At 39.0% G+C, this 24,966-nt stretch overlaps 1 protein-coding gene across 5 annotated transcripts in view; it reads left to right on the top strand.

Annotated features, from left to right (window-relative positions):
• Nucleotides 1-24,966, top strand: part of GDAP2 (ganglioside induced differentiation associated protein 2) — an 80,907-nt gene that overhangs the window by 26,237 nt on the left and 29,704 nt on the right. For all 5 annotated transcript variants that reach the window (XM_006935025.5, XR_006582949.1, XR_006582948.1 and 2 more), the window contains exons 7-12: nucleotides 813-972; nucleotides 3,215-3,371; nucleotides 13,003-13,079; nucleotides 13,806-13,882; nucleotides 17,043-17,182; nucleotides 17,859-17,913. In XM_006935025.5, coding sequence (XP_006935087.2) covers nucleotides 813-972; nucleotides 3,215-3,371; nucleotides 13,003-13,079; nucleotides 13,806-13,882; nucleotides 17,043-17,182; nucleotides 17,859-17,913 — 666 coding nt within the window. The remainder of the gene's footprint in view (nucleotides 1-812; nucleotides 973-3,214; nucleotides 3,372-13,002; nucleotides 13,080-13,805; nucleotides 13,883-17,042; nucleotides 17,183-17,858; nucleotides 17,914-24,966) is intronic.

Raw genomic sequence — 24,966 nt, 5'->3', positions numbered from 1 at the left:
TTTGCAGCTTCGTGTCCTTGGGAAAGTTACTTAACCTCTCTGTTCTTTGATAAAATGGGAGTACTAATAGCAGTTATATCACAGGAGTTTTGTGGTGAATGAGTTAATTCCTGTGAAATACCCACTGAAAGTATTAATAGCTATATGCATGATATATAAATACTTTTGAATTTGCTAAAACGAGACACGTTTGCTTGTTTGCTGTCTCTTATTTCACCTGGTTACCTATTCATTCGTTCTGTCAGTGATCTTTCATTGAGTGTCTGGCGTACAAGTTTATTACACTAGATGGGAATACACCAGTGAAGAAGTCGGCGTCGTTGTCCTCAAGCAGTCCGTTGTCTATTGGTGGGGACAGACAGTTCAGAGTTTTTGATCATCGTGATAAGTGCACTAATGGAAGTATGGAATGGACAGGAACACAGAACTCTAGCTTGCACAGGGTTAGGAAATGCTTCCCATGGGAGGTGATAAAGCTGAAATTGTCGTTAAAGAAAAATACGATATTCCAAGGGAGGGGCAGATGACCGCAGGACAGGAGTGGCAGCGCTTCTGCATTCCAGGTTCAGTGACCTGAAGTTGCCGGGATGGGAGTCAGGCTTAACTTGACCATCTAACAATATCCTGACCTTTTACATAAGAACTGATGGAGGGTCCCAGACGGTTCTAGTCGAGCTTAGAAGGGGAAAGGTCTTTATTCTTGGCGGGAGCTGTCTTCACAGTGACTGGAACAGCACAATGCATTGCTGACGCCTGATGGCTGCTTCATTACTTCATTATTTTTCACAGAATGTCTTGCTTTTCTGACACAGGCTACTTACCAAAAGCTGCTACCTCTGTACTTCCCAAGGTCATTAAAGGAGGAATGTCGATCATTGCCATACCTACCTGCAGATATTGGAAATGCAGAAGGGGAGCCTGTGGTACCTGAACGACAGATTAGAATAAGTGAAAAACCTGGTGCCCCGGAGGGTGAGTTCTGCCTTTCTTAATTTCCCTCTTCTGTCAGGGACTGATGAACACCACCAAGAAGGAGATGGTTTAGCCTGCCTTTGGGGGCTCTCTATGAGTGTCATTAAGATCAAGACCACCTTAAATGTTTTTAGAGTTTTATTCTTGTTAAAATTTACTTTTTTTTTTTTTAAGTTTATTTATTTTGAGAGAGCGTGTGTGCATGCAAGCAGGGAAGAGGTGGAGAGGGGGGGAGAGAGAGAGAGAGAGAGAGAGAGAGAGAGAGAGAAAGAGAATGAATGAACGAACGAACGAACCCTGAGCAGGCCCCATGCTGTCAGCATGGAGCCCAATGTGGACCTCAGTCTCAGGAACCGTGAGGTCACGACCTGAGCCCAAACCAAGATTCAGGCGCTTAACCGACTGAGCCACCCAGGCGCCCCCAAGTGTAGTCTTTAACCTAAAAAAAAAATGTATGTTTATACACACACACACACACACACACACACACACACACACACAACATCAAGTTTGTTAGGCAGTAGAGATCCAGAGTTGGGTATAACAACATTTTCACCTTCCTGAAGTACACAATCATCTGAAATTGTCAACAGCTTCAACAATATGTCCTCTAAAAGCCAGACCTAATATTAAATATTGAAACAAGAATGCTGTTATCACTCTTTTGGTTTCTTTAAGTTATATACTCATGTAGATTGGAGCAGTAGCAGAACACGGTAGGGTGAGAGCCCTTCTGAATCCGTGCTGACAGCTTGCACTGGTCTTCACGGGGACATGGTGAAGGCCATAACTCCCTTCTGTGGAGGCATGCCTTACATGCTTCAGTGCTAGAACTTGATCTGAAAATTCAGCAGTCTAGGAATTACTGTGAGATTCCTGCTGTGAACACTTGTAAATGAGCATCAAGGTAAAAATCTGTAGAAGGCTGCTCATCTCCTTCTTATCACCAGTACGCAGCCTTAACTCCAGTGGAGGAATTGTAAGTGGTTTACCACCAGGAAATGTCTGAACCAAGCTTTGCTGGAGGGCTGCCTATGTACTTTAGGATACGCCCAGACTTATTTGGAATTCTCATGCTTAGGACCACCACTAAAGAATATAGTTTTTCCTAAATGGGTAAATACATTTTGTATGACAAGGAGTAATGAATAGCAAACCCAATTCGAGATCGTAATCCTGGGCAACAGATTAGGCCAACTCGTTAGGCAAAGGGTTCCTTGTGTCAGCCATTCACAAAGAGTGCTTGGTTGCCTCAAAGATGTAGGCCTTAGTACTCATAAATCTTTTCATTTAGGATGTTCAGTCTGTTAAAATAGATGTAAAATCAGCTTACTTGATTCATTCGTGGGTATTTGTTCATAAAAGCACACTTTCTGAGCTATTGACCTGTCACAATTTGAAGAGCAGTGAAGTAGAGGTAAGGAAGTCCCATTGAGGTGGCCCACCTGGCTGGGCTTCAAGTAGTGGCATCACCTTGGGAAGCTCCCCATGGTCCAAGGCATTTTTTTTTCCTTTCTTTAAAGACATTTTTTTTTTTTTTTTAATAAATCTGGGAAGGCAGTGAGGAGCACATTAAGAGATGATCCATTCCCGAAGTCCTGACATCTAGCCAAACAAAATGATCATATGGGTAAATTGGAAAGTTAATTTATTAATTTGTGGTGAAAACTAGAACTCTGACGGGTCAGAATGATTACATAGTCATGACCAGTAGAGAAAACCAGGATGCTAAATTAGAATGAAACGTTATCCTAGTGAATGTGGGTCCTGCAGTCCCGCTCCAGCCGTCTGTCATTGGGGCTTATCCAACAAAAGGACTCCAGTTTCTGTGTCCGCTAACCACGTACTGCCTCCTTAAGCAGTTCTGGATAAATGATCCCAAACATTTGTTCTTTTTTATTTGTTTTGTCAGATGTGGTGTGACAGTCCATCTTTCAACCTGCATTCTGTATAATTACTTCTTTTTGCTTATCATTAGGTTCTACTCTTTCCTTCCTGAAGTGACACCTAGGTCACCTTGGTATTCCTAAAACTTCTGTCACACAGGGACAGGGGGTTTCTTGCGTTATTTCAGTTCGTTACATGCCTAAATCTGATTTCAGTTTGATTCTCAAGAAAAAAAATACCGTTAACCCCAGTGTTTTTGATTACCTCACAGTCCTCCCTCTTAGGCATTCACAGTCTGTAGCATTTATAGTTGGGTGTTGTCCTACGCTCTCTATTGATAGTATTTTTGTTACAGACAACCAAGAAGAGGAGGCTGAAGGCTTGGGAGTAGATCTCTCTTTCATCGGCTCTCATGCTTTTGCTCGAATGGAAGGAGATATTGATAAGCAGAGAAGACTGATCCTTCAGGGCCAGTTATCAGAGGCAGCCCTGCAGAAGCAGCATCAGAGAAAGTAAGGCGAACCCCTTTGGACTGATAGACATGGAAGGACTTGAGGAATAAGAAAGGACCTTACAGCTGCCAAGTGATCAACACATAATGTATTCTAGTCTATTTTTCATGACAATCCGGTGAGGAAGATGTTGTCCCTATTTGGTAGATGCAGAAAATCAAAGTTAACTTCTCAGTGGTGACAGTTAAAATGTAGCGAAGCCAGTGTTCAGATGCACATCAGATTTCTGAGCCCCCACTCTTTCTACTATAGTTGTGGTGCCTCTGGGTGAAGTTCTAAAAGTAGCAACTAGGGGAAGGGAAAGGCAGAGTTAACAAAGATTTTACTTAACTTTGTTGTATTTATAACTAAAGCGTAATCTATAGTTTCGTTACATTTAAAAACACTTTATTTCTCCCCGATTTATCCCAGGGACCTTAAAAGCCATTCCATTTCTTTCAGGTGTCTTCTAAAGCAATTCTGAATAAGTCCTTTTTCAAGCATAAAGAAAAGCAGCTTATGTGCTTCCGGGTAAGATTTTCCAAGGATTAACAGTCTTTGGAAAACTAGCTGCTTTTCAGGCACTTTTACAGGAAAGAAAAATGGTAAATTATAGTTCATATCAGCATTACCTTATAGGGTTGGCTGAGAGGTTAACATCTCATGGGATTGTTGTGAGCACCTGGTACTTAGCAAGCTCTTAAAATCGATCACTGTTGTTCTCTTCAGTACTGAGCAAATCCTGGTCTATTTTACCTTTTAGCTTTGGTACTTGCCATCCCTTTTGACCAAAATACTCTCATCCTTCAATTCCTGCCCATTCTCCAGGTTTCAGCTTAAAAGTGATTGCCTCTGGAAATTTATCTCCCTGGAGATAAGCCAGAATAGGTGGAAGGGAAGTCTGGAATAGATGGCTTCTCCTGTATGCTTTTTCACCCCTGTACTTAAGCAAAGCATAGCCTCTGTCACGGTATCTTGTAGTGATGTGTGGTTGTTGTCAGTCTCCATCTGTAAGTGGGAGGGGACTGGATGACCTCTGCAGTCCCTTACAGAATTAGAACTTTGTATCTGGTGATTTTCTGGTCTTCATTTTATTCTGATTTTATTTTTAGAAACAAAGCAAATTTGCCACTAGGGGGCACCAATGAACAGCTTTTCCACAAGCAGTGGCCAGCAAATGATAGTTTCAGTGGTTTCTAAATTTGCATGTGTAAGAATCAACTGGCAAACATTTTTCTTTAAATACAGTGATGGGGTTCTCCCTCACATGACTGGGACTTTGGCATCTGTATATATTTTGAACTTTTTCACATGGTGATTCATGCACTACTAGATCTGGGTACCTTTTTTTGGTCGGAGGCAGTGTTTAAACTGTTTTGTCTTAGGTCCCCTTTGCACTCTTAAAAATTGTTAAGGACCCCAGAGAGCTTTTGTTTACGTGGTTTGTGTCTACCAGTATTTATCGTATGAGAAATCATTAATTTATTTAAAAATAATCCATTGTGTTTTTATGAAAAATAACTAAAAAAAAAAATAGAAATGGCACTGTTTTACATTTTTGCAAATGTTTTAATGTTTGGCTTAATAGAAGACAGCTGGATTCTCATATCAGCATTCAGACTGTTGCAATAAGTTGTTTTGGGTGAAGTGTATGAAGAAAATCCAGCCCCACTCAGATACATAATTGGGAAGGAGAGGCGTATGTTAATAGCCTTTTCAAATAATTTATGGTATTTTCTGCTATTACAACATAACTTGATAAATGGTAGTTTCTTACAGTTTAGTGGTAATAGGGAATCTCAAAGCATATCCATGAATTTTTATATTCTGATATATTAAAATGTTTTGTTCTGTCCTCTTTGAATTGGTTTTATAATAGGAATTTATAGCATGAATGTATAACATTTTCTGTTGGAAAACATCGATTCACTGAATTATTCGGATCTTCTAAATATTGACAGATTTCAGTACCCAATATGAAGAAGTTATATTTGTTAATATTGCCACTGACCTCATCAGAAAAGTCTTTAAGTATTAGGAGCTCTAAGCTTCTGGTGATAGAGACGAATTTTCCAAAATTATATGTGCATTTTAAATCTCAAGTTTTATCATTGGCAAGAAATACCGTTGGTTGTTTTTCTGGAAACGACAGGGTCACTTTATTCATTTTTGAGAAAACATCTGCCAGATACTCATGTTGAATAACCACAGTTTGTCTGCCAGTCATGACTTGAAGAAAAACAGTGTCCCACGAAAAAAAAGCAACTAGTTCAGCTTCTAAGTCACACAGTGCTTTTCTTCAAGACAACCTCATACTTCGGTATGTAGAAGTGTTCTTCCCATTCTGTGCTACATTAAAATTAAAAAGATGTGTTCCCAAGGGTTGATTTAATGAAAATAATACTTTTTACTTCCTCATCAAAGACATTCTTAAGTAAAACTGGCTTTTTTCTTTTTCTTTTTTTTTTTTTTTTTTTGGTTCTCTGGGAATTTTGGCAACGGAAGAGCATAGTGACTGCTAGTACAATCTGGGGCCTCCACCATGGTTCATCATAAGGCACCAGTAGTTTGACTTAACAGTTGTTTTTCCGCCATGGGTGCAAATGTGAACACAGTGAAAGAGGCAAATGATGTTTCAGTATGATGATGAGAACGGTTTTGACTTTGGAAACCCCCTGAAAAGCGTCAAGACTGTGGACCGCACTTCAAGAACCACTGGTTTGTGGTTTCTCGTGAATGAATACCCGTAGTCAAAAGGAATGTTGGTAATCGTCTGATACAGTTTTCCAAAGTGGAACACATGGTCTGTAAGCATTATCATCACCCGGGCTGCTTGCTAAAAATGTGTATGCCCCACACCAAACTTCCTGCATCAGAACCTCTGTGGAAAGTTTCTAAAGTTTCATAAGTGATTCTTCTGCGTCCTAAATCACTGATGTAGTCTGACCCCTTTCTAGAGGGTAAATGATCCCCAAGACTGGCTCGCCCAGAGTCACAACTCACTGAGAAAGAGCCTTCCGAGTGGCGAGTACGGCACATCTCCCTTCTCCGCCACCTTCTTCAGCCCACTTACACAAACCAACTTCAGACACGTTGGCAAAGGACTAGAGATTTTTTGTATTCATATTCAAAGAACTGCATTGCAGCCACTTTTCTCAAATCAGTCAACCTGTTCTCTGTCTTTCTCTTCTACACACACGTGCACCCCTCATACCTTTTTCATTTCTCCATGAGTAGTATGGATAATCCGGAAATTTTGAAGTTTGTGTTTGGACTGGATACTTGTCTGTGTGTGTCTCTTTCTCTCTTTAATGAGATTTGTTTCACTTAATGATTAGTTCAGTGACTAGTTCAAGTCAGCATTAAAAGCTCTTCACTCCTTTCTGGAAAGGAGTCCTCGGCAAAGGGATAGCTTCTCAGAAGGAATATGAATACAGCATGGAAAGCACTGTCCTTGTTGGTAGAGGGCCTTGATCTTGAGATTCACATTTGTTGCACAGTTGATAGTTTCCATTCAGTTCAGAAAATGTTGAATATTTACACTGTACAAGATAACATTCTAGATATTGAAGTAGCCCGAGATAATTAAGGTAGTCCCTCTGTTTTAAAATTCATGAGTGAGCCACATGGTCTTCAGGTGTCGCGGTGTGTTCTGAGCAGCGGTCAGGCTGTGACTGTGTAGTCAAAACACAGCCTGTGGCTCCCAAAGCCTGCACTGAGAAACGGGCGAGGTGCCTCTCACACTGTGCTCTTGAGTGATAAGCTACGTCTGAATCAAAACGTTGTCAGATTTCCATTTAAGTGCCCAGCGTCTGTGATGATTACAAATGAGGTTGAGTCTCATAGCTATGCTGCAGGATACTTCGGAGTAATAACAGAGGCTCAGAAGGGTGGGCAAGGAACCAGAGACCCTTTCAGGGAGCCCAAGAGACCAAAACCAGTTTTGTGATGCTACTCAGACTATTTGCCCTTGTCCTCCTCCTCCTGCCACCGTTCAGTGGAGTTTCCCAGAGGCTACTTACCGTGTGACATTGCAGTAGATTAAATGCAGAAGCAGATGTGAGAATCCAGCAGAACCTAAAGAGATTTGCCAAAACGAGGAGTATTAACCCTTCTCCCAAAACACAGTTTTTGTCGTGTAAAGTCGCTTAATGTTCACGTAAAGGTTTTTGTCGTTTTTAGATTTACAAATAACCACTTTTAACATTTCTGTTTTTATTTCTAACGTGGTAAATGTTGGTAGAGATAACTGACATGAACATCAAAGGGTCCTGAGACCAAAAGGTTTGAGATTTGATGACTCCTTGTCTACGAGTTCATAACATAACTGAGTGCTTACTCTGCTACGTGCTGAATGTTTTAAGATTTCAGGCTGTGGTTTTTCTCAGTTTATTTATTTCTCTTATTTTGTCTAAATAAGGCTTTATTTACACATAACAGGTCTGGTTTCTGTTCGTTATGTGGGTTGATCGGGTTGATCGAGTGATTTTTTTTTTAATCTCTGAGGAAGTAGGTCTTTAGTTAGCAATATCTTTTTGAAAGCTTTCAATTCTTCCATCAGTAACAACACTAAGGTCCCATGGATTGTCTTTATAGAGTCAGATCATTGTTTGCCCAGCACTACCTCGCCACATCATTACCTCTGTGCGGTAATTCTTTTTAACATCTGAAAAAATTAGGCATGTTGCCTAATTCTTTACTAATATTTCTAGGTCTTCTATCCAGTTGTGACAGTGATTTGGGTATATCGTAAGATAGAAGTTGGTTTACTTACAAAAATTAGGAAGCAACCTAGATACTCTTTTTCAAAAATACAGCTTTAAAACTCTTAAAATTATATTACAGTAACTTTTTCTTTTTCCGTTAGTATTCCTCGCTTGGCCTAAGATCCAGTTGCCAACAACTCTTAAGTCATTTTCCGGAATAAAAACTTCATCTCCTTCACTGTTAAGTATTTTCTGAGCCCTTACTAATGTGCTAGGTGTCATGCTGAAAACATAATAGTGACGTGCGAGACAGATACAGTGTCAGCTTCATGGAGCTTCGGGTCTTGCAGAGGAGAGAAATGTTAAACTAAGTATTGTATGAATAATTTATTTAAACTACAGGGTCCAATGAGTATGTGACAGGGGTCCTAACCAAGTCCAGCGTGGGGCAGTTCCATCAGGTCAGGAAAGCTTATGTTGATTCCAAAGCCAACATTCTTCCTGGGCTATTGGTTACACACAAATATGTTAGCCATTAGTCTTTTAAGAATAATTTAGCGTATCTTTTCTTCATCATTCAACCTGTGGTTATGCACGTGGATGGTAATTGATTAACTGGAAGAAATTGCCTTCTGTTAGCTTTGTGAGGACGGCATCCAGCCTTAGCTGATTGCAGCCTGTTGAGAATCTGTCCACTCAGTATTTCTGCCTTCAGAGCACTGTAGTGGCTCCCTTCGCTGCCGTGTTGCCATACTTTGTGTGACTGTTTACCTGTGATTATTGCAATTTACCCAGCAGGTAATAGAAATCCGTTTACCTGGAATAAGCTCTAAGAAAACAAGAAAATGTTTTAAGTTGATACTTTCCTTTTAGCGTTTGTTTTGATTGTTGGATTGGGGTAAAAAAATTGTATGTCTTTATTGAAAAAAAGTGCAGAAACTATAGCAAAAAATGAGGTGCAGTTTATAAGAGATATAATGGAAGTTTTAAAATTTTTTTGAAATTTTTTTAATGCTTATTTTTGAGAGACAGAGACAGCATGAGCAGGGGAGGGCCAGAGAAGAGAGAGAGGGAGACTTAGAATATGAAGCAGGCTTCAGGCTCCAAGCTGTCAGCACAGAGCCCGACACGGGGCTCCAACTCACCAGCCGCAAGATCATGACCTGAGCTGAAGTCGAACGCTCAACCGACTGAGCCACCCAGGCACTCCAAAAATATTTTTTTAATAGTTGAGGGAAACAAACATGTTAGCTGAGGAGATAAAGCTAACATCTTTTGCTTTTACTCCCTTCTTCCAAATTCTTGTTTAAAGGAAAAGAAAGTTGACTAGATAATCAAATTAAACTTCTGTGATCCGTAGTGGGAAGGGAGGAGACTTGATTAGAATAAAGAAGAAACCAGCTGAAGATTGCAGTCCTGAGTTGTTGCATTGGAATTCATCTCAGGCTTAGAAACTAAACCTTTTTGAATCATAAAGCCTTTAAAGAATCACATGTAAGCTATAAACCTTCTCCCCATGAATATGCTCGTATAGATTTTGCCAGCCAAAATCTATTCTAGGAGCTCAAGCTGTTAATCACAGATCAAGGTTAACAACATTTTAGAGTTTATACCATATCAGGATTCACACCATGGACTAAAGTCAATTTTAGATGGATTGAGGACTTAAATTTTTTTTTTAATTAAAACTCATGGAAGAAGTTGTAGGATAGTGTCTTTTATACCTTGGAGAAAGGACAGGTTTCTTAGACAAGATATAAAAGGAATTGACTGTAAAAGAAAAAATAGTTTTGACTCTATTAAAATTAAGAGTTCTGGCAGATGGAGCAGTGAATCTTAAAGTGAAAAACAAGTTACAGAATGGGAGTGTTCACGGTAAACATAACTGGCAAATGACTAGGATCAAGAATATACAAAAAATTCCTACAGGTGAGTGAGAAAAGAACAAATAGCCCTCTAGAAAAACAATATGAACAGGCATCTCACAGAAGGCATGTCCAATACATATGAACAGGTTCTCAGCATCATTAGTGACCAGAGAAATGAGATACCCTTTCAAACCTCACTGGCAAAAGTTAACACATCTGCCAATACCACGTGCTGAGGACATGGGTTCCCAGGAAGTCGTATCCATTGCTTGTAGAAGCACAAGTAGGTACAACCCTTTGGAAAAGGGGTCTGGCCTTACCTCCCAAAACTGAATATACCTGTAACCTAGCACTTCAACCCTTATGTAGCTACCCAAGAGAAAGCATGCACACATAAACCAGGAAACATGTAAAATAAGTTGATCGTAGCACTGTGCACAGGAGCACAAACCTGGAAACAGTACGGGCGCCCACCAGTAGGAGAGTAGATGGAAAAAAAGCATCGTGTGCATGTAGTACAACTACAGTTTACATGGTAATCAAGGTGAATGAAGAACAATGCCACCCAATGATACAGATGAATCTTAGCAGTCCAGTAGGTCAAAGAAGACCCAAGAGATTACATACAGAGTGGTAAGCTTTTTCCAAAAAACTTTTTAGGAATACATACAAATGAACAAAAAAAGATATAAAAAGGAAAGTAAGAAAATGATGAACCTGTGATTCCAGACACTGGTTATGGGGGGGGGGGGGGGCGGGAGGAGAGGAGGCAGGGGCCAGAATTGGAGGGGAGTGACCATGTGATTAGATGTAGATTATTGTGAGAGTGCCTGCTTTTGTTTTGGTCAGGAGGTTTCAGAGCACTTATTACTTCATTAAACATAAGTAATTAGATAAGCAGTTTTTTAAAGAGAACCATGTGTGTACCCGTGATGAGAGTGATTTGAACCAAGGCTAATTAATTTTGTTTTGTGCACCTGAATTCCAATTCGAAAAAGATTTTTTTCAGAGTTCATTGAACACATCGTTACTCAGTATCAGGAGCTACCCTAGGGATTGGCTGGAAATATAGAGACAAATAAGCCATATTCTCTGTCATGTGGTCTGAGTAGAAGCAAACACTGGCAGTAAGTGGGTGAAGCCTTGTACTAATCTTTGTGGTTCAAAGAAGAGAACAGTTAATTCTGCATGTCTGGATCTTGCCTCCACTCCACTCCCACTATCCGCACCCCCGCCAGTCCTCCTCTGAGCACACTTGATTGATAGAATTTTAGACGTCTGTTGGACTGCGTGTTTCGTTCCATCCTGTTACAAAGTTTATTCTTTGTAATATGTGTCTATCTCATATATTCAGCTTTAAAATCTTTGAAACCAAGTGCCTTTTATTATCATTCTCCAGTGCCCCCCCCCAATATCTTGAATAATACTTAGGTTTATTATTTCATTCAACAAAGCTTAGAGTCCCTACTATGATGCAGACATTTGCATGTATGCCCTGCACCTTTGAAAAGTGAGCTAATGAATACATGAATGGAGTATAGAAATTAACAGACGTTTACTGAATTCCTGTTACATGTTTTATGCCAGGTCGGACCTGTGGAACTCATGAGACACTTAAGATCTGTTCTGTTCAGTCTTGCGGTGAGATTGACTTAACCGTAAGACAGTTAGAAAACAGTACCTTTGCGGATTTCATGTGAATAACCAAGGAAATGACTCTAAAATTTTGGAACAGTACATAGGGATAAGGGAGAACGACCATAAACATAGTTCTTTTCTTGAGTTGCAAGTTATGTCTTAAGCCAGAGTTGAAAGCTATTTTGTCTTTCACTTTTCAATTTGCGTAGGTGGGTAAGTTTCCAGATTTAAACTGTAGAATCTTGTGATACCAAGTATGTTTTTCACAGGCAGTTCAGTTTCTGTGATACTAGCAGACATATCACTTGTTGATTACAATCCATATGTAATAGGTTTCCTATTAAATGCCCTTAGTTGTGTGAGTGTACATTATAGCTGAAAGGTGTCCTCTGTAAACACCACTTTACGGATGAGGAAACAGGTCCATAGAGGTGAAGCAGCTTTATTTACTAAGGTTGCACAGAAAGCGATAGGATTAGAACCCAAGTCTCCCTCTCCTGGTTTAGTTTTCCTCATGTTGTGGGATGTTGCCCTATGTAACCTAGATTCTTCAGAGTTGCTTCTCATGATTTCAGTGCTGTGAAAGCTGTTTTTGCAAATAAGTGGCACTTTGAATTACAACAAAACAGTATGAAATAGTAGAAAAAGTACTGACCTTTCCAGAACTGTGGAGATATGAGTAAACTTCAAATTCAACTCTAGCAGTAATTGACTAGTGACTAAGACTAGCTCGACCTTGCAAGTCATTTCCCCGCTTTGAGATCTTTAATGTCTCTTCCAGCTTTCATGTCCTTTTAGCTAAAGCCAAGCTAAGCCAAGATCCCTGGGATCTGCTCTGTGGGTTCTCAGCACAACTGGTTTGATTAACCAATCATTAAAATAAACCTGGACTTCCCACATAAAATTACCTAGTTCCTTTGTGGTCCCATGTAACATGTAAAACACTTACCTGTTTTTCTTCTGAAAAGTAAACTCGAGGGCACTGACAGTGTTTATTCACTGTAGCATTCTCAATACCTAGCGTTTTGTAAGCACTCGGTAAATCGTTGGGTGAGTGTACATCTGTTTTGGATAACTGCTATTGCTTTAGGCCTTCTCTGCCATGTTGTTTAGTAAGGGAAAATAATAGTATTTGAAAACAGTGTTCATTTGAGTACTTGCTGTCTTTGTCATTTATATGAATAGTCTTCACTTGATCATAAAGGATTATTTTAAATCATGTAGTATGAACACATTTTCTCAGTGACTCATCTTTGTTTATTATATAATAAACATTGGTTTAACATTTTCTCAACATTGGTTGAGATTCTGCATAATATGCCCTCCTTAACTTCTTGCACATTATAATAAAACCTCATTCTTTAGGGAAAGAAACAGATTCCATTTGTAAATTTAATTTACAGGGGATTATTATAATAATTATATCCTTTATTTCTCTAGTTATAATCGCTGGTTGTGTCAAGCAAGATCTGAGGATCTATCTGATATTGCTTCTCTAAAAGCCTTATACCAAACAGGTGAGCGTAAGTAGCTTTTCTTTTCCTTTTTAAGGACCCCACCTAGCACGCTACTAGAAACTTCATTTTTCTCTGATTTTGCCCATTTTGCCTATGAAAAAAAATTTTTTATACTAATGAGGATAGTTTGGCTCATCATCAAGATCTTAAAAATAACATCTCAACCTATAAAATTTTCATCTTGTAGTTCTACGTTGGTCCACTTCTTCTTAATGTCTCTTTTCTTACCTTTTAACATCTTTTCTGCTCTTAAAAATACCATTCACTTGCTATACAAAATTCAAACCTTGTCTAAATGTATAACGGAGATGGGGAAAGTTCTCAAGTTTCCACTCTTTCTCCATTAAATTCCTTTTTCAGGCAGTAATTGTTAATTTTCAGAATTGAGTTCCCATTAGTTTTTCCTGGATCACTGATGTTATTAAAACTTGAACAAAACCTATTTATAAAAAGGCCTTGGCCCTGCAGCCTTACCCTTGGCTATCCCTGATTTAAAACCTGCAGGAAGCCTTTATCTTAAAAATAAGTGCAGTCATCAGAACCTCATAAAGCTAAAATATATATATGTATTGTTTTCCACAAAGTGAAAGAAATCTGAGGATGAAATTTGAAAAACCTTAAGTTCCTGGTTTTCAGTCTTTTATATTTGTGTAGAATGTTTTTACAGTGTCCGAGTCCAGCCTTGGAATAAAGTCTCTAGGCGCTGATCACATTTCCCGTTCGCAGGTGTTGATAACTGTGGGCGCACAGTGATGGTGGTAGTTGGAAGAAACATTCCTGTCACATTAATAGATATGGACAAGGTAAGCCACAGCAAGGCTCTATTTTACACATGATGTTGATTTTTACAATTAGTAGGATGTGAATTTGGAATCAGGACTGAGAATACGAGAGGGGGTGGAAATGTGTGTATCTGGGCAGAGGAGCAGCCCTGGGTCTGTAGGCTGGCATGCACCATTCATTTCACTACGTTAGGGGTTCGGTTTTGCTCTGTAGGAGAGCAAATTCTCGAAAATATGAGAATGCCATCATGTGATCTCCAAAAACGCAGCCGCTCCGTTTCGGATGTGATGTAGCCGGATAGTTTTGGGTTGGAATCACTCTAGGTTATAATTGTACTAACAATCAGATACTGCTTGTCTTGAAAAAAAGAAAAATTAACTCTTGAGTATCTATCTGAAGAGAAGAAGTCAGAGATGTAGTTACCCCAAGATGTCATAATTCCATAATCCCTTCATTTGGATGCAAAGGACAGATTCGTAAGAGAAAAAAATGGTATTATTACTGGCAAATAAAAATAAGAAAATGATTATGCTTTTAAAAATGATTACTGGGGTGCCTGGGTGGCTCAGTTGGTTGAGCATCCGACTCCGGCTCAGGTCATGATCTCGCAGTTCGTGAGTTCGAGCCCCGTGTCGGGCTCTGTGCTGACAGCTCAGAGCCTGGAGCCTGCTTCAGGTTCTGTGTCCCCCTCTCTCTCTGCCCCACCCCTGCCTGTGCCCTGTCTCTCTCTGTCTTTTAGAAATGAATAAACATTTTTAAAAAATTTATAAAGAAATAATTAGTAATCCAGGGCGCCTGGGTGGCTCAGTTGGTTGAGCATCCCCCTTTGACTCTGGTTATGATCTCATGGTTTGTGAGTTTGAGCCCCGGATGGGGCTCTGTGATGTTAGCGTGGAACCCACTTCAGAGCCTCTGTTCCCCCCCCCGCCCCCCGCCCCTTCCCTGCATGCTTCCTCTCTCTCTCTCTCTCTCTCAAAAATAAATAAACTTAAAAAAATAAAATAAATAAAAAATAAAAATGATTAGTAATCCAAAAAAAAAAAGCGAATCAGAATGAGATATCTTTTTTCACTTTCAAAACTGTCCTGAACTTTTAAATAATAATCATTGTCATCAAAGATGAATTAAAATGATAAAGGTGGTCATATCCATCGACCCAGGAATTTTGTTCCTCAGAATTTGTACTAAGGAAATAATCTGAGTATGGAAGTAGCTGTAGAGCCTGAAACTGCCCAAATTGGAATACTTGGGCAAGAGACCATTGAATCCAAAAGATAAATACATAGGTCATCCAAGAACATCAGTGTATTAGAAAGTGACTGCAAAAGAGGAAAATCACTTTAACAAATCGTTCTTAACCATAGTAACAAATTTTGGACCTAAAAATATAAAAATTGCACACAATTTTGAGATAAAACACATTTGTACAAAAGCAGATCATTGCTTTCTGGCTAAGCCCTTAGGCTCCTGGTCACTGGTGTTTAGGTAAAAAAAAAAAAAAAAAAAAAAAAATTATGGAAGCAATGGACCTGGCATGCTCCATGGGCTGGTTTGTACCACAAAACTATGACTTAAAGTTCTAACAATTAATTATGGCATATCCACAGATGGAGTATTTTGTGACCCTTAAAGGTTATGGTTACAAAGGCAAATAAATACAGTACTATAGAGAAATATTTATAATGTAATATCAATAGAAAAGTGGTGCATTAATTGCCTATACCCTGATTTTAACTTGTTTTGTTTTAAGCATAAAGGTAAAAACTCAAAATGTAAATATTTCAAAATGGATGTCATGGTTTTGGGGAGAATTTGTTTTCTACATTTTTCGGTCATGTGGCTATACTTCCTTATAATGAAAAACATTTAAGTTAAAGATGGGGAATTTAAAGCTGAAAATGGGTATCTTAATTGCCCTGCAGGGGGTGGAGAGTGGATAGAAAGAGGGCCAAAAGCAGTCTGGTAAAGCAGAAATAATAATAAAAATACACACACACAAATGCACAGGAAGAGCTCGACTAATGCAAATTATATCATTACTAAGTTTCTACTTGTAGCCATTTGTTTTCTGTCATTAACAACCAACATAACATTCATTCTGATCATTAATAATGTGATTGGTAACCAATAAAAACATAAATCTCTGCATTTGATTTTGGCGTGCACTTGCTTGGTGTTCTGGATATCCATGATGTATCGTTTCATGTAACATAATGAGATACATTGTGAGGTCCAAACCAGCAAAGTGGAAGGATCCTGTGTGTTGTTAGTGCCCTCCTCCTTCGTCCGCTCTGGTAGCAGTTGGATGCTAATCCATTTTAGTCTACTCATGATAATGCCAAAGACTGTCCTGAGGAGAATTGGGAAATCGCCTGTTTGATAATCTTTCAGTGGTTAATTCTTAGCTTCCTCTATGTCATTGTTTATAGCTACACCACTGGGTTACCCTGGCCCTGCCCATATTGGAGCTCTGCTCCGTGTTTAATGTTTCTCTTAAATTTCATCCTTCTTATAATGAAGTGTTTCTCTAATGTGATCTGGGTCACATTAAATTTGAATCTTTCAGAGCTCTAGAAATGCTGCCCGGCTCATTGCCATCTACTGACTAAACCTGTTGTCCTTTTCCTCATTTCAGCTCAACATTAAAGATGCCAAGAAAATTAGTCCTCCAAGTGAGCCATGGGAGGGAGGCATCACTCAGAATGTCCTTCTGTAGTAATTCTTGGTTACGTGAGAGCCATAAGTCTGCATCCCACTAGAGACTGCAAAGATTTTCATTGAGTTGCAGGCAGAAACTTCAAGAATGATCAGAAGTCTAGAAATTGTACTTCTACAATTCATTATCCTAGAGAGGGAAAACCTGGTAATTGACTGAAGAACTCTTTTGAGTATATGAAGAGTTATTTGAGCACATAGAGACTGATTGTTCTCCTCCAGCCCTTAGAACAAGGCAGAAAGGGATCCTACTGTAGCATTTCTGAGAACTGGTAAACACTGGCTAGGTTCACTTTCCTGAAGCTCTTTTTCAAAGAGAATTGATACTCATTAGTCTGAGATGTCCATCTGTAGTGCCTGGGGCATCAATTAGGTTCATCTTCTGAGTTTTGTCTCTCTCTTGGCTTCTGCGAAATTGACTACTTATGCAAGATGATCTTACGTTTACTTCTTTTTTCCTTCTAGGCTCTCTTATATTTCATCCATGTAATGGATCACATTGCTGTGAAGGAATATGTATTAGTATATTTTCACACACTGACCAGTGAATACAATCACCTGGACTCTGACTTCCTGAAGAAACTCTACGATGTTGTTGATGTCAAGTTAGTTATTTTTGCAAATTATGAAGAGGGGAGATAGCTTCTTTCTTATTATTAATGAGTAGTAAACATTGCTGTGTATTCTGTGAAAAGATATTTCATGTAACAAAGATTTTTATCACACATAGATCAGATATTTTAATATCAGGAGGCCCTCCTTAACTCCAGTGTATTTTGCATTTAAGTAAATTCATATGTAAAATTTTTGCTGCTTTTAAACATCTTGCGAAAGGGTTGGGGTCGTTACCAATCTTTGTATATAAGATAACAAAAATACTACCTTCTGTTAATAAGGTGTGTTACTCTTCTCAAAATACATTTATAAATATTATTTCATTTGACCAGTGACCCATGAGTTTTATAATTCATGATATGATCTCAGATATTCTAGTACAGTATAAAAAAAGGCACATGATAACTTTTTGTTAGATATGAATTTACTTTGTGTTACCTGTAGTTGGCTCTGTCACAGCCAAGAGAAACAATATCTTCTATAAAATGGATACTTTAAATAATGAAATGTCCCCTGAATTATTTTTTGACATTTCACTTAAAATTCAATATGTAAAACTACACCCATTTAAAATTTTTTCCCCTTTGTGAATATATCTCTGTATTCTAGCAAAGAGTTAATTGTCTATAACATGACATACTGACCCATGTTTTTATTTCGCATTAGATACAAGAGGAATTTGAAGGCTGTTTATTTTGTTCATCCAACGTTTCGTTCAAAGGTACAGTGTGTTTCTCTTTAGCTAAATCTCACATTTAAGTGCACTGCATGCCAGCATTTTAAGATCTATTTCAACATCTTAATTCTCACTATCACCACTGTGATGGCCAATTTCTTTGTCTACTGTTCCTTTTCAGTGATTTTCAGTCGTGATCCTAATGCTTTGGTCCCACGTTAAGTCTAGTATCTTTGTAGGCAACGCATACAGGCTGTCCGCCTCTCAGTTCTTGCTTGCCTCTTCATGCTCTGTGTTCATTGGACTTCGCTCACGCTCTTGATACGGAATGCGCTTTCCTTCCTCTGCTCGTGCTAACTTCTGTTTGCCCCTCTGCTCAGTAGTTACTGTCCATAGAAAGCCTTCCCCGACCCGTTCTGCCAACGAGTAGGTACTCCTGCATTATACTCCCCCTTAAGATTTTAATTTTTAATTCCAATTAATTGTTTAATTTTCTACTTTATGCTAGCCTGCAGGATTTGTGAGAGCTAGATTACAGCTGTCTTGTTCACAGTCACATCCCTAATATCTCTAATATCTAGTCCTGCATTTTGACTTCATCAACACATGCACTCCCTGGGTTCTTTTACTTTTTCTAAAAATATCATCTTTTTTTTTTTTTTTTTTGGTCTTTATTTTCTTCCCTGTCCAGCCTGAAACCCTTGCCCTGTCACTTCAGTCACTGCTGTTAATGCCTACAGTATCGTTCATCACACTTGCTCATCAAAACCTGGTCGTGAGACATTTCACCACTCTGCTTTCTTCACTCTCGTATCTGGGTTGCTGAACACAGATGGAGAAATCTTAGAGCCATGTGACTGGGGGCTTCTAAGCAGACACGGAGCTTTCACTGCTAAGGCCCCCCTGGTATTTCACTAGACAGTATGTCTCAGGAAGGACACGTTCTCCTCAAGCAGCCCCTCATTCCAACAGTTGGCCCTGCCTTATTCTTGATCAAGAACATCAAAAGCATCAGTAAAAAGCTTTCTGTCCTCTCCCTCCCACCCCAAGCTTACGTGACATCTGTTCCTATCATTAGCTCCTTTTCTGTCACAAAAAAAATGTGTTTCTTCTTAATGAAGGGCAGACCTTCTACCTGGTGGTCTGGATCCCCTAGTAATAAGAGCTGATGTTTTCTAAGCGCTTCCTGTGTGCCAGCTCTTCCCAGGCATTATCTTGTTAAAGTCTTGTATCTATGAAGTAGATAGTAGTTTATGCCCACTTTACAGGCAAGGAAATTGATGCTTTGAGAGAGTAAGTAACTTTTCTGAGGTAAGCACCTAGTAAGTAGTGGAGTTTGGATTTGGATCTAGACATTTTAATTGGAGAGCCTCCACTCATCAACTACACACCACATTTCCGTCTCCTCAGGAATTCTCTTCAGCAGTTTTTGTCTTTGTCTTTCTCCTCCCATTTTTCTGGATCTAACTCATCAACTTTTAAACATGCTAAAGCCTCCACTTCTATTTCCTCCCCTTGACAACCAAAATTTTTTAGTGTGACCTACGTTCTGCACTCACTGTCTCCATTTTTTATCCACCTTAATTTACTCCAGTCTCATTCAGATGCCACTCTGGCAACTAAAGCGACTCACAGCAAAATCACTGGTCATCTGCGTCCTACCTGTTTTCCCTGCAGCCTTAATGCCAGCCGGTCCCTTCTTCCTTGAAACACTTTGTCTGGGCTCCCTTGAACGTAACCTTGCTGAGTCTTCTCGCACTTCGAGCTGCTCCTTCTCGGTCTCCTATGCTGTCCCCTCTCTCTGCTCCTGCTTATCCTTGGAATGTCAGTGTTCCCAAACCCTCATCCTTTTCTTTCATTCTGTACCTTGTTTCATTCCTGTGTCTTCAGCAACCCTCAAATATATATATGCGGTTCCCAAATACATACATGTGAGGGGAGGCAGAAAAGCCCAATGTTTAAAGCATAATCCAAGACTCAGGTTCTAGTCCCAGCTCTGCCAACTACCAGTTTATCATCTCAGGCAAATAATGGAACCTCTGTGCTTTAATTTCATCTTGTGTAAAACGGAGATAATAATAACAGTGCTCACCTTGTAGGGTTATTGGAAGGATAACATTAGTTAATACCTGCAAAATGCTTAAAATTTTACCTGACCTATAATAAACGCTCAGGAAACATTAACCACTATCATCATCGTCGCCATCGTCCTCCTCCTCGTCGTCATTCCTGTGCTTAGACGTGAATGTTGAACTGTTGATTAAGTATCTTCATTTAGATGCCTTACAGGGTCCTGAAGTTCAACATTTGAGAAACAGAATAACTCCTGTGTTCCCCTACTCACTCCCAAACTGCTATTTATATTTCCTGTCCTAGTCAGTGGGACCACTGCCCTTCAGGTGCCCAAGCCAGGAGCCAGGAAAACATCCTATTACATCAGTTCTGTGTGCTCACTACTGTCCAAATCCATGCCTGTGCCATTAGTCCCACTGCCTCTACGTGAGCTCGTCCCACCACCGTCTTGTATCTGAAAGGACACAGCTACCTCCTAGTCCATATCCATACTGTCCTGCCTCCAGTAGAGCACACCACTGTTCCTTCAGGCCTGCCTAGTGATATTTTCTTAGAATGTTAATGGAAGCCTAAAGTATTTACAGCGGAGTCCTTTGCAACAGTTGGCCAAACTCAGGCCCAGGCAAGGAAAAAAAAAATTCTGACTATATCATTGGGGTTTGGAGAAAAGAGGACTTAGTTCAGCATAAAACCCAGGATTTATTTATTTAGTAAATGAAAGGACTGTGTCATTCATGACTTCTAGCCGTCATCAGATAAAGGGGATCATGGACTAGGATATAAATCTGAGAGTCTCCATCAAGCAAATAGTGCTTTAACTCTTTAAATATGCTAATGAATAAAATCACAAAGAAGACAGCTAAAGTTGACAGAGCCCTGGGATCAAGGAGGGCGACCAAGGAGCAGTAATGTGAAGATCTTCCAGAGAGCCAAGATTGACTAATGTTGTGGGAGCCAGTGGACAGGAAAAGCGTCAAAGACGGTAGAAGTAGTCATTATTTTAAAGCACTGTGGAGAAATTAAGTAAGATAAGTAATGAAAAGTCCTCATTACCCTTCATAGTAAGAGATGAGTGAAGACTTCATTGAGAGAATGTTTTTCACTTTTCGCTTTCTGATTGTTTACAGAATTGTTGAATTTCTCATCTTAAAATTTGCATGTAAGGAGCATCTGGGTAGCTCAGTCGGTAAAGCATCCGACTTTGGCTCGGGTCATGATCTCATGGTTCAGTTCATGAGTTCAAGCCCTGCGTGAGGCTCTGTGCTGACACTCAGAACCTGGAGCCTACTTCAGATTCTGTGTCTCCTTCTCTCTCTCTCTCTCTCTCTCTCTCTCTAGCTCTCTCTCTCTCTCTCTCTCTCTCTATCTCTATCTCTATGCCCCTCCCCCACTTATGCTCTGTCTCTCAAAAAAGAAACATTTAAAAATTTGCATGAAATATTTTAAGTAATCCTTTTAAAAATTGCAAATTTTTTTTTGGTTTCCTCAGTGTTGGAATAGCATAGTAAGTGCTAATTAAGTGCTTATGAGAACGCTGTTTGGCCAGGCTTGAAGGAAGGAAGGAAGGAAGGAAGGAAGGAAGGAAGGAAGGAAGGAAGGAAGGAAGGGAGGGAGGGAGGGAGGGAGGGAAAAGAAAAGAAAAGAAAAGAAAAGAAAAGAAAAGAAAAGAAAAGAAAAGAAAAGAAAAGAGAAAGAAAGAAAAAAGAAAAGTACAGTGTTGGAACAATCAGTTAAATGAAAGGCTTTTCCTGCTCTTTGTTCAGTAAAGTTCTGATTACATAGTCTTATCAGATAACATCTGTTATATCAACATTTCTACTATTTTGTTATGCTTAGTGTGTGGCTAATTTTTTTCTTTCTGTAGCACTTAAAGATATCACTTGACTATTTCCCCACATCTCATAATCCATTTATATTTTGTTCACCCAGTAGCTACTGAATATTTTTCTTTAATGGACAGGAGGATTAGGTTGGTTTTTAGCATGTCTGCTCTCTCCACTTTTGTTCATTATTGTACCAGAGGTTCTAACCAGTGTAATATGGCAAGAAAAAGAAGCAAAATGCCTCTAGATGTAGAGAGGAGTAAATAATACTGTCTTTATTCACAGATGACATGAGCATCTGTGTAGAAGACCCTGTGGTATCCTCAGAAAAACTAATAGAATTAATAAGTAAGTTTTATCAGGGCTTCAGGGTTTGAGATCAGTATTCACAAATCAGTTGTATATATTAGCAACAGGCAGTGCAATTGAAATTTAAAAGATAATGTTATTTATATTAGCTTCAAAATCTATTAAGTGCTTATGGGTAAATGGGGCAAAAGATGTGAAAGACTCGTGCACTGTACAAGTTGTGTACATTGCAAAACATTTGTGAGAGAAAGGAGGCATAAATAAAGGAAGACATGCTGTATTTGGGGGTTAGAAGACACTATTATTGTCAAAATCTCAGTGCTTGCTGAATGTACAGATTCAATGCCAATCAAAAGTTCAGTAAGCTTTTTTGTAGAAATTGACAAGCAAAAATGCAAAGAACCTAAAAGAACCAAAGCGATTTTATTTATTATTTATTTATTTTTAAATGTTTATTTATTTTTGAGAGAGAGCATGAGTGGTAGAGGGGCAGAGAGAGAGACAGAGGAACACACAGAATCAGAAGCAGGCTCCAGGCTCTGAGCTGTCAGCACAGAGCCCGACGTGGGGCTCAAATCCATAAACCGTGAGAACATGACCTGAATTGAAGTCGGACGCTAAACTGACTGAGCCATCGAGGCACCCCCTCCCCACTTTTTTTTTTTTTAATGGAGCCAAAACAATTTTAAAAGAAGACCAGAGTTGAGGACCAACACTCCCTGCTTTCAAAGCTTATTCTAAAACTGCAGTACTCAAGACAGCACAAGGTATTGGCATAAAGGTAGACATCTAGATCAGTGGAGCAGAATAGAGAACCCTGAAATAGATTCACGTGTATAGAGATAACTGGTTTTTGAGAAATGTGTGAAGTCAGGTCAGTGGAAAAAGAACATTCTCTTCAACAAATGATACTGGAACAATTAGATATCTATATGCAAAACAACAACAACTTTGACCCATGTCTTGCATCACATACAAAAATTAACTGGAAATGGGTCAAAGACCTTAATTGTAAAACGTAAAAGTGTTAAACTTCTAAAAAGAAAATATAAGAGAAAAAGCTTTGTGACATTGAGTAAAGCAAAGATTTCTTAGATACAACACCAAAACACAACCCATAAACAAAATTGGACTTCATCAAATTTAAAAACTTCTGCCTTTTTAAAGATGGTTAAGAGAGTGAAAAGATGAGGCTACAGCCTGAGAGAAGTCTTTGTAAATAAGCATTTATCTGAAAAAGGATTTCTCTTTAGAATAAAGGAATCCCAGAAATCACTAATAGGGAAAAACTCAGTTTAGAAATGGGCAAGAAATTTGTGCTAGCATTTCCCCAAAGAAAATATATAGATGGCAAATAATCACACAAAAAGATGTTTAATATAATTGGTCATTGGGAAGGTGCAAATTAAAAATGAGGTATCATTGCACTCCTGTTAGAACGGCTAAAACTTAAAAGAGTGCCCATACCAAATGTTGGTGAGAATGTGGAAGGACTGGTATTCTGATGCAGTGCTGATCTGAATGTAAAATGTTACAGAAGCTTTGGAATGCAATCTGGCAGTTTATTTAAAGAGTTGAATGTACACCTACCATGTGATCTGGCCATTCCACTCCTAGTATTTACCTGAGACCAATGAAAATCTATCTATACAAAGACTTATACACAAATGCTCATGGAGGCTGTATTGTAGCCCCAAACTGGAAACGACCCCCCTATGCCCGTCACTGGGAGAACTGATAACCAAACTCGTATATCCATACAATAGAATACTACTCAGTAATGAAAAAGGATGAAGTGTTGATGCACATCACAACACGAATAGATTTCTAAGTAATTATGCTGAGTAAAAGAAGCCAGACAAGCGTGCACACCGTATGATCTCATTCGTATAAAATTCTAGGGCACACAAACGAACGTGTAATTACGGAAAGTAGAGCAGCGATTACCTGCAGAGGGGGGGGGGGGAGGAGGGTGGGAGGGGAGAGTGGCAAAGGGCCCTGAAAACCTCCAGGACTGATGGCTATGTCCTTTTTCTTGATTATGGTGATGGTTTTATGGGGGTGTGTGTGTGTGTATATATATATATATATATATATATATATATATATATATATGTATGCATATATATATATATATATATATCAATGCTTAAAAAATTGTATACTTCAAATATGTGCAGTTTATTATATGTCAGTTATATTTTAAAAGATACGTTTTTTTAAACTGCAATGAAATACTGCTACACTGCCACCAGAATAGCTAAAATTTGGAAGACCGGCAGTACCAAATACTGACAGTGATGTGAAGTGACAGGAATTCTCCTACATCCTAAGAGGGAGTTGGAAATCATGCAACTACTTTGAAAAGAGTTAACGAAAATTTCTTATAAACTAAATATATACCTAGCCTGTGACCCATCAGTGCCACTAAGTATTTACCCAAATGAAATGAAAACTATGTGCCAAAAAAGACTTCTATAAGAACGTGCATAGCAGCTTTAGTCATAGCAGCCAAAGACTAGAAACAGCCAGGCACCCATCAATAGGATTATGAATAATTAAGTTCTAGTATATTCTCGTAATGCAGTGTTTCTTGGCAGTGAAAGAGAACACACTACTGATAGACAGAACCACATGCTAGAATCTTAAAAACATTAAGCTGGGTAGGAGAACCGTTACATAAAAATTATACTGTATGAATCCATTTATATGAAATTCTAGAGCAGACCAGACTAATCCATGGTAGAAAAAAAAATCAAAACATTGTTTGCCTCCGTGGAGAGGGCCATAAGGGAAGAGGAGTATGAGGGAACATTCCGGGGTGATGAAAATGTTTTCTAACTTAATAGGAGTTTTTGCCTCTCCAGTGTGTGCATTTGGCGAAACAGTAAAA

This window comes from Felis catus, chromosome C1 (assembly GCF_018350175.1).
Source record: "Felis catus isolate Fca126 chromosome C1, F.catus_Fca126_mat1.0, whole genome shotgun sequence".
Lineage (NCBI taxonomy): Eukaryota > Metazoa > Chordata > Mammalia > Carnivora > Felidae > Felis > Felis catus.
The sequence above is the reverse complement of the archived record's forward strand: the minus strand, read 5'-3'. Positions and strand labels throughout refer to the sequence as shown.